Raw genomic sequence first — 10,857 nt, 5'->3', positions numbered from 1 at the left:
AGAATATTCCACATTTGTTTCCATGGTAGTTTTGAATATAGCCGATCTGCAAGCTCACAAAGCATCATAGCTCGCTATGTGATGATAGTACACGCCAATGACCACTAGGTAGAAATGTTGAGCCATTGTAATCAGGTGGCAATGTTGCATAAATGGATAAGCAAGTTTCCAGGATTGGGGGAATTAGGCAAGGGAAATGGGAATCCTTTTTGCGATTTCAGGTGGATAATTCTTCCATAATGAATTTATAAAGTTGGCTATTTAAAATGTCTTTACATATAAGGCCCAGTGATAATCATATACAACTATATCCTGTGAATGAACGCCCTACCAACAGCCATTAAGACATGTGAATCCCTTGACTCCTTCAAAACCGCTCTCAAAGATGAACCTACGAACTGGGCCTCTGTAGATTAAGTCTGAGCGCCCACCACCCCCTTTCCATGCTGTACATGTTTAAAAAAAAAAAAAAAAAAACTTTCTTTATAATATGATTTCTTGTTTATTTATAGAAATATATTTCTCTATTCACCTTTTTCCTAGGCTGTGTGTGCTCCACTTCCTGTCGATTTGATCCAATGAAATCCAATGAAACTGGTCAGATGTTGTAAACAAGTGTAATGCTTAAGGCTCATTCATAGTCTGGATTTTTTGGTGGTGAGGTGACCACCGCTCCGGTGGTGAGGTGACCACCGGAGCTGAAATAACGTTGAGCGGTGGTGAGTAAAAACAGAGAGAAGGGCGGAGGCGGTGGTTTGCTCTTCTCCGCGGCTCGTGACGTCATGTTGTAGTTTGGTGGTCACGTAACCACCGATAAAGCCAGACTATGAATAACGCTTTAATCACCGTCCACAAAGTAACAGTTTTTGTATTGCTTTCGTTTGAAAATGTAGATCCATTCTATACATTCTGAGAAATAAAAATATCAATCAATCAATAAATCAACCAACCAATCCTCGTCAATACAATGAACATGAACGTGAGAAACATCAATAACACCGTTATCCCCCATAATGATAAAGTTAAACCCAGCTCACTCACCGACTGAAATAAGAGGTCAATTCTTCATTCTTTCATTGTGTGCAATCCTTCTTCCAACTTTACCTGTATATGGCATGGATAAAGTGAGTGTCAAAGTGACTTTAACGTCGTTTAATGCAATCAGATAAGATACTTCTGTTTGGATGTGGTACCGTATAATATGGGCTGTCAAGGCCAGAAAGCAGTCAGTCCTTCAATAATACTCATGGACAGAGAACACACCATCAAATTAAATTACAAATACTTAAAGGACAACTTTAGTTTTTTTAAAGCCAGGGGCTAAATATGTATTTCTTTACAAAATGTTATAGCGATTCTATTTATTTATTATTTACTATGGTCCTACTAGACCAAGAAATTACATCTGGCCACAAAAGATCACAGGATCTACTGACAACAGCTAAAACCCCTAAAACGAAAGAAAGCAGCAAATGAAAACAAATTAACACTCATCTTTTACTTTCTCTAATAACGACCTAAAACATGAACCTTGGTTGAAAAAAACTAAAGTTGTCCTTTAAGTACAGTACTTAAGTAAGTAAATGTACTTAGTTACTTTTACACCACTGTTGTGTTAATAAACCACTGCCAACTCAAAGGTCATCTGTGGATGGTCATCACTCCATGATAAGCATACATGTAGTTCCAATGCTTTTGGCCTACAGTATACATTGTATAGCCTGCCCTAGATTCCTATAGAACACACCATAATGTACATAATGTTAACTGATAAGCTAATAACCAGGCAGTCAACATACCAAGATAAAAACCAAACAGTTTATTATATACATTCAATAATAACAATGACAGAACGAGAAAAAACAAAACAATAAAAAGAAGGCAGACACAAGGATGGCAAAAAAAAGGGGAAAAAAAAAAAAAAAAAGGTGAGGGAAGAATACACATCACTTTTCATAAAAGACACAAAAGAAATAATCGATAATCACTTGGATAAATGAGCCTTTTCTTATAGCAATGCATGGTGAGCATGTGAAATCATATAAAAATAAAAATAATAAAATCCACATGCAATTGAAACCTATTAAGTATAAGTCTCTGTACAAAAAACTTCCACTGGATTGACTTGAGCACAGTGCGGGGAGTTTAGGAGTTTGGGAGACCAAAATAGCAGACCTACAAGCTCGCACTATGAGCTGCGTTAGGAGCTTGTAGATCTGCTATTTTTCAAAAGCTAAAGTAAGCCTGGGACCGAGGCTATGACTTGACTGAACTCAACTATTTTTGCTTAACTGCTGATGTCACAACAGCCGTGGCTAACATTTTACAAACCTTTTTTTAGCAAGCAAAATGAAGGAGAAAAACTGGGACAAAAAAAATCGTGTTGACATGTCAGTTGACATGTCAGGGTCCCGAAAACAGAAGATCTACATACTCACTCACGCAACTTTCGTTTCGCTCTGGCAATGCGCTGTGAGCTTGTAGATCACAGAGGGAAGGAAGGGCTGCCAGAGAGATGCTTCCTAAAGCATGTATTAACCAGGGACGTGCAGAGAGTGTTAGAGGGGCTGAAATCACGTAAGAGGGCACTTTTTGGACAAAAATAGCAGATCTACAAGCTCACAAGGGTAGTAGTAGATGAGCTATTTTCGGGGCGCGCTCTTTAGCTAGTGGAGATGCGGTGTAACGACATAAAGATTTCTGAACAAATTAGTTCAATGCTAAAATGATGCGTTCAAGTTCAGGGGACTCCTGAATGCTGCCTTCCGGAATGGCATGGAAAGGAGAGGAGTGGCATTTGCATTTCTTTCACCATGCACTGTAAATGCTGCATCCGTGGTCTGGAGAGGGCAGTTGTTTTACAGACGGGTAAAAGGGCTAGGGGCTGAAGCCCTATATCCGATCCACTATCCATTTACAACGCCCTGCTATCAGTACCATCAGAACCAGTTCACTTATAGTAAAAACTATATTTTGGGCCGCCACCCCCGCTATACCTCCATCAGTATACTTTGATCTTTATTTTCTTAATGAAAGTAAACACCAAAGGGGCTGGGCGATGGGTCCGACGTTTCAAATTAATCCATTAACCCATTCTGACCGGGCACCCATTTTGGTGTCAGCATCATGTTATGCTTTAGCTATTGAAAAATAGCAGATCTACTAAGCTCATAGCGCGCCACCGAGTGGCGCGCTACGAGCTTGTAGGTCTGCTATTTTTGAAGAATCGAAGAACGACTGACATTTTTAGAATCTGATCTCAGGTCAGAATGGGTTAATCAGACCAGTGTGTGTCCAGTGGAAACCTCGTATGAATCTGATCTCAGGTCAGAATGGGTTAAGACCTGGGAACGCATCTGTGTCAAAATAGCAGTTCTACAACCTCATAGTTTTAAACCAACGGGTGCAAATCTTTTAATATTTTATGTGTGGGGGGGGGGGGGGGGGGGGGGTCCCTGGAACAAGATATATTTTGAGATGCGGGTCGCCAAGCCAACTACATAATAATCGTGGGGCTCCTTGAGATGAAACAGTTTAAGAACCACTGACGGAGAAACATGAGGTTTTTCACAAAGCGGTCATGATTTAGAAGACTCCTCGAGGTCTTACTGGTTTAAACTCAGAGCATTCTGATATGATGACTTGACTGGTGATAACAGCGAGCCACACAGAGGAGAGAGATAACCCCTGCATTATTAACCCACTTAGACCTGAGAAGGACCGTTATAAAAATGTCTTCTAAATCACCACAGTTTTCTGAGAAACCTAGGTTTCTATGCCAAGTGGTTCTCAAATATTTTAATGTCAAGGAACCCCAAATCTATATTATGTAATTCAAAGATTTGCGCCACATTTTCTAAAAAATAGCAGACGTATACAAACTTGTAGATCTGCTATTTTTCAATAGCTAAAGTATAGAACACAATGCTTTCAAACACCAAAAAGGGGGTTTCCCATCCAGAATGGATTAAAACTGAGCTAAATAGACTGTGGCTTTTACGTAATGCTGCTGCAGGGAAACAGTCCCCTTCCCCCGCCCCCCCCCATCTAACCCAGACAGACACACACATTCTCTGATGGGACCTTTCTTTTTTCTTCTTTTTTACCGCGCTCCACTGTCTCTCTCCTCCCCCCCCCCCACTCCCTGCCACCTCACATCACACATCGGCTCCTCCCGAAGCCGACTGACTTGTCATCTTTCTTGGTCCTCGACAGCGCCCATCCCCCCCCTCCATCCATCCATCCTATAACCCATTCTGACCCGAGATCAGATTCGTACGAGGTTTCCCACTGGACAACACACTGGTCCGATGAACCCATTCTGACCTGAGATCAGATTCTAAAAAAATGTCAGTCGTTCTTCGATTTTTCAAAAAATAGCAGATCTACAAGCTCATAGCGCGCCACTCGGTGGCGCGCTATGAGCTTGTAGATCTGCTATTTTTTCAATAGCTAAAGCATAACATGATGCTAACACCAAAACGGGTTCCCGGTCAGAATGGGATAAACATCCGTCACACCCCCAACACTCCCCCCACCCACCCACACCCTCCAGCACTATGACTTGAACTCATGCACCAATGACATTTCTGTCTCCACATACCCTCGCCTTTCTCTCTCTCGCACACACACACACACACACACACACACGCACAAAAACAAACATGCATACCGATACTTCCTCTTCTTCTGATAATACTTGTTAAAAGAGGAAAAACAAAAAAAATATATAAAATATATATAATATATATATATAATCAAAACAAACTTTTTTTTTTAAAAGTCCTCATGATCTCATCATAAGACACTCACTGGGGGGGGGGATCTTGTATGGTGTGAAATAAGCGGGATATAGCCTTCATTCATTCATTAAAGTGTTCCAACAGCTCACCCCTGCAGTGGCCTGTGTGGAACGTGGCCACAGTGTGTCCCATGTATACTGCAGCAAGGCAGGCAGGCGGCCATTGTTATCCCCCGTCAGCTTAATGTGATTAATGGCTTCCACTCGTCACCTTCTGCAATGTCCGCCGCCGAAACCCACCCACCCACCCACGCACACCAACTACTGGCTGGCTGCTGCTACATTGTGTGTGTGTGTGTGTGTGTGTGTAAAAATAAGTAAGGTGGCCACAGCTGGACTTGAGAATAGTTTTCTTGTTTTCTTTTTTAAACATTATGTGGAGGGACAGTATGTAGTCTTCAGTTTGAACTGTGGCTTGGGGGGGGGGGGGGGGGGGGGGGGTGTCCTATAGGGCAGTGTTTTTCAACCATTTTCATATCAAGGCCCGTTATTTATTGGGCATTTGAGCCACGGAACCACCATTTGATGACATTTAGCCTCTCAGACCCAAACCTTAGAATATGTTGTTGTCGTTGGACAAGGTTTTGACCACAACTCCACGCCGTATTGACGTTGGTATACCATTTAGACGAGATAACAGGCAAAGATCAAAACAGAAAATCTTCTACATTATTTAATTGTGTAGAAAAGACTTCTTGGAAATTAACTTAAGTAATGTAGATGTTTTTCAATAATTAAAACTCTTGATAGCGTAACATTTTTCGTACGCTCTTCTCAAGAGTTAAAGATCTATATATTAATTAAGGATCCATTTGGTTAGCAACTTCATCATTTTAGCTGGGGACCACCTGGAACCCCCCCCCCCTAAGGCCCACTGGTTGAAAACCACTGCTCTAGGGAAATGCAATGCATGTCAAAGCAGGTTCCTATAAATGTGTTAAGTTGGGTTTTAAAAACAGAAAATGTAATCTAGGACTTGCTATTCTTGCGGTTCGGGACTTCCAATGTGTACAATAAAGCATTTCCCCTCCTCCAGTCCTATTTAGATAACATTCCTATGACATTTCCCAGGGCGCAAAAAAAAAAAAAAAACACCATCTGAACAGTCTTAACTCTCAACAAGATAAAACCAACAACATAAAAGCTAATAAAAACAAACCGTGACAAAAGGCGTAATAAATGTTGACCAAATTTAGTTTTGCTTTTTCCAGAGAATCTTTGGAACCAAAAAGACAAAATGATATCTATAACAACATGCTGAGAGTACACAGGGATATAATACATCAGGACAGAGTGAGTCTCCTATATGTGGTTTTCTTACCACCTTCCTTTACTGCCCCTTAAGGGTGAGTTTGAAACCAACCCCTAAAACAACATTCCCACAAGTGTTTCTGCGTAAGGAGGGAGTCAGGTCAGGTTCGCAATGCAATGTAAAACCCTCCAAACTAGTTCCAAGAGAGGTGGCAAGTATAGTGTCCTATAATATTGGCATCAGGAAAAATACAAATAAAAAGATAAATACGATAAATTGTTGTATGGGAGCTTTAGTTCCGCTTTGATCTGTTGGGACGGAGAATCCAGTTCCCCCTTCCTTGAAGAATAGTACTTTAACTTATACGATTGTGTGTCTTCCTACGTTTGCCGGCTAATCCAAGACTTTTACTTTAGGATCTATACCATTTTTGGGAGAATTCATTTGGGTCAACTTCCGTATAGCTGTGCCTTGAAGCCTTGTATTAGGCCCCCAAAACACCCACGATTCAACCAACAGGGACACCCGTTTGGCCCGCTGGCCCCGACCATTTCCAATGCATTTCCATTTGCTAAATGTAATTATCTTTTACATTTTATGCTTATTAAGAGACATCGAACTGGAGCTGAACCAAACCTCAACTGGGCTACGTTCACTTTCCCCCCACATCTGGAATGTGTGCCAGGGCTGGTAGAATCTTTGAAAGTGTTAATAAAAAAATAAAAATAAAAACTGACAAATAAGTCGAAAAGGATAAGTAAATAAGGGAGCAACCCTTTTGAGTTGAGGTGTACTGAATTCTAAAGGGGGAGAACTAAAACACTATTCAGATTTTTGAAATGCAGACGGACCAATTCTTCTAGGCTCCCAATGTCTTAAAGGGACACTTCACCCTTTTTGCAAAAAAATATATGTTAATGACGTTTAGAAGCTTTAGAACACTTTCCTGGGGGTATTTATGTGTGTAATATGTGGTTTTAGATATTTTAGATTGTAGCAGTGAGCCTGTTGTCTCTGATGTCATGGACACTGGGCTCACTACCTTCCTGGACTACAATTCCCATAATTCTTTGGTGCACTGCTCCTCCTTGTGGATAGGGGGAGAGCTGTCTTACTGAGACAACATGTAGTCCAGGAAGGAAGTGAGCCCAGTGTCCATGACATCAGAGACAACAGGCTCACTGCTACAATCTAAAATATCTAAAACCACAGATTACACACATAAATACCCCCAGGAAAGTGATCTAAAGCTTCTAAACGTCATTAACATATATTTTTTTGCAAAAAGGGTGAAGTGTCCCTTTAAGTGTATTCGCAAAAATAACAGCGACGACGCTAAAGCGTAACACTTGCAACCAGCAGTTAAGTGGACTACATGAAAAGAAAAGGACTTGTAAAAAAACACACCGACAGAAAGACAAGTTGTCGTGTGCGCCGCCCGATCACATAATGACATCGCTAAGCAAATTCTTCTCAACGGCAGCGGAATGAAAATAAAAAATAAAATAAAATAGCAAAAGATAAGGTGAAAAACTGAGGTAATGTAAATGCAGGAAAGAAAATAGAAAAACAAAACATCTCACCGGTTTTCTTTTTTTCTCTCACATACTTTTCTTTTTTCTTGTTATTTTCTCTCTTTTTTTGTTGTTGTTGTTTGTTTATAGTCAGGAAAAGTTGTGTAGTGTCAGGAAAATTAAAAGGGACAGAAAAGGTCTTCTGTTGTACAGGGCAACAACACAGCATCATTTCTCATGTAGTTGATCTCTGGTTGTCAGGGCAACAACACAGCATAATTTATCATGTAGTTGATGACCTCCTGTTGTCAGGGTAAAAACACAGCATCATTCTTCGTGTAGTTGATGATCTCCTGTTGTCAGGGCAACAACACAGCATCATTTCTCATGTAGTTGATGATCTCTGGTTGTCAGGGCAACAACACAGCATCATTTCTCATGTAGTTGATGATCTCCTGTTGTCAGGGCAACAACACAGCATCATTTCTCATGTAGTTGATGATCTCTGGTTGTCAGGGCAACAACACAGCATCATTTCTCATGTAGTTGATGATCTCTGGTTGTCAGGGCAACACAGCGCTTTCTTTCGAGTTCCTCGTCAGTCGGAGAGGGAAATGTCTCCTGTCGGGTCGGATGTTCTCACTCCTCTCAACGCTGCCAAAAAAACACGGCAATACAAAGAGAAGCATGTCTGTGTCTCCGCGTTGAGCAGTCCAATTCCTTTTTTAACCGTTTTTATTAACACAGCTCCTTTACTGTAGGAGGGAATAGCTTTTGTTTATTGGGCGTTTTCAATCGACGCAATTAGTGTAAATAGAAAAAAAGATGAAAGTACCTTATATATGTCACGGTAGTGATTCTGTGAGGTTCTATCAATCTGTGTAGTTCAGAGGGAACATGGCGGGGTGCTATGATGATGACGTGTGTGTATATTAGGTCTGATGGAGGATAACATATAGATAGGGCAGTGGATATATATATATAGAGAGAGATAACTGCGTAGAATTCTTTAAGAGGAACAACAACCAAAAAAAAAGTTTGTAGTGTGAAAGGGGTCAGAGAGGCAAAAACATCTCCCTCTCGTTATGACCCGGTAGTGTTTCTAAATAGAACCCATTGTTGGGGGGGAGGGGGTGGGGGGGGTTGTATAGTCCTGTTGCTGTAGTTTGAGAGCGTCTTCAAAAAAATAGCCTCGTCCAGCATTCTTATACGTGTGGGGAGAGATTCCACTGGCAGTTTTCATTGTAATTCCTTTGTCACCGAACAGACAGCACAGTGCGGAAACTGAGTTCGAGTTGATGATGTGGCAATGACCTCTCTCTCTCTCTCTCTCGCTCGCTCGCTTTCCAAAAAACACATGGTTTGTCACTATCGCCAGCCCACAGAAAAATGGAGGGTAGCTCTTGCCGAACAAAGAACTTGGAAAGGGGGGGGGGGGGGGGGGGGAGTGGGAGAGGGAGAGGGAGAGGGAAGAACAATGTAGACTTCCTTGGTCGTGATGTGTTGTTGGGGTTGTTTAGTATGGAGCGAACCTGCTGTATCCCGCCCGGTATAAACTAGCCTGGAAGAGACGAGACAGAGAGAGAGGAAACCATTATGAGAAAACGTTTTCCGCCGTAGTCTGAAAACCCACCTTTTCAGACTCCATCATGGCACATACAGCACTTACCCCACCCCCTTAGATAGCATTTCTGTAGACTTAACATTTGATACAGACTTATACCATGTTATGTAGACAGCACTATAATTGCATTGTATGTACCGGGTAGTCATGGCACGTCATAGTACATTATGTATAGCATAGTAGAGTATATATGTATAGTTTATATGTATAGTTTAATTATATAGATATTCCACTGTTACTTTCTTAGCTTACGCATGTTTCATGATAAATGCTTTTTATGTGAAATCAGTCATTACGACGGCATCAAGGCCCGCAAAAAATACATTTTAGTCGACTAAATCTACAGTTGATTTAGTCGACTAAAATATTTATATGATATTTAGTCGACTAAAACTAGACTAAACACTGAAACATTCCAGGTGACTAAAAGGACATGGAAAAAACTAATCAAGAGACTATGACTAAAACCAAAAAAACTAAATGTTCTGTCGAAAAATCAACACTGCAGTTCTTTTCAGCTTTTAAAATGTCCCCTTTTAAAACAGTTTAAGAGCCATAAACATCAAGACGTCTAGTTGCCAAGTATGTACCGGATGTCACGGACGACAAGACGTCTTCCCTTGGGATTCTTTTTTTTCCCTTTTTATCCATATTTTGAAAATTCCTCTAATCTGGTGTACAGGTGATGACATGCACATTACATGCACAATAGAATTACAAATTCTTTGGGAGAATTGGAACTCAAAGCCTAAACTGGTGACCACCAGGTGGCGCTGAACTGTAGATACAGCAAAACTCATGCACACCACCAGTCCCCCAGTGCACTTGTACCCACTTGTATGGCGCTTACATCTTGGCTGTTTTGTATTGAGGTGTTAAGCAGTTGCAGGTTTCTCACCATGGCTCCCACTCCGTACGCAGCGCCCGCTTGGCTCAGAGCGTGGTACGGGTCCGTGGTGTACACGCGCCCATAGCTGACGACACAAGAGCCACACACACACACACACACACACACACACACACAATCACCTTTACTTATGCTCGGAAATACAGTTGAGGGCAAGCCCTCATTCTTTTTATTTTTTTATAATATATATTTTTATCCCACGATTTTGTAACCCATTTTTCACCCCTGTGTCAATCATCTAATGTGATGCTGGGCTCTACACACCCTCCGCCAACCTAGTCCACCATATATGGGGGACAAGGGGAGAGCAACGGACTTTAACTCGTGCTTCCTTCATGCCTGAGTGTCCCCAAGTTGCTCCTTTTACACCTGACAGGGGGGAGTTTCCCTGGTTGGACGTCGTAGCGCGTGGAAGGAACACGTTATTCCAACCAGTTCCTTTCCCCTCCATCAGGCGCCTCGGCTGGCCAGGGGGAGGCAGTTTAGAGACCAGGATTACTGCATGTTTTTGTGAGGGTACCTACTGTACTACCTACCCTAGGGGACACGGGGAGAACATGCAAACTACACACACACGCAAGCCCTCATTTTCAATGTAGCCGAGGTTACAATTCACAAATACAGTAAAAAAAACAATACATCAAACACAACATTATAAAATCAGGATAAATTACAAAAGGAACTTAAAATGCAGAACAACCAGTAAAATAAATCAATTTATTGAAGCAGGAGCAATCACGGTGAAAGAAATGTTCTGGA

The 10,857-nt window shown here is 41.4% G+C and overlaps 1 protein-coding gene across 6 annotated transcripts in view; it reads right to left on the bottom strand.

Moving 5' to 3' along the window:
- Positions 1–5,977: 5,977 nt before the first annotated feature.
- Positions 5,978–10,857, bottom strand: part of LOC308324619 (RNA binding protein fox-1 homolog 2-like) — an 80,404-nt gene continuing 75,524 nt past the window's right edge. For 3 of the 6 annotated variants that reach the window (XM_080776770.1, XM_080776771.1, XM_080776774.1), the window contains 2 exons: positions 10,027–10,165; positions 5,978–9,128 (listed from right to left, as the gene is read on the bottom strand). In XM_080776770.1, the coding sequence (XP_080632896.1) occupies positions 9,084–9,128; positions 10,027–10,165 (184 nt within the window). In that variant the 3' untranslated portion in view covers positions 5,978–9,083. The remainder of the gene's footprint in view (positions 9,129–10,026; positions 10,166–10,857) is intronic. The other 3 variants (XR_013964941.1, XM_080776772.1, XM_080776773.1) reach the window with 3 other exon arrangements.

Source organism: Protomyctophum bolini, assembly GCF_963924005.1.
Source record: "Protomyctophum bolini genome assembly, chromosome: 11".
Lineage (NCBI taxonomy): Eukaryota > Metazoa > Chordata > Actinopteri > Myctophiformes > Myctophidae > Protomyctophum > Protomyctophum bolini.
The sequence above is the reverse complement of the archived record's forward strand: the minus strand, read 5'-3'. Positions and strand labels throughout refer to the sequence as shown.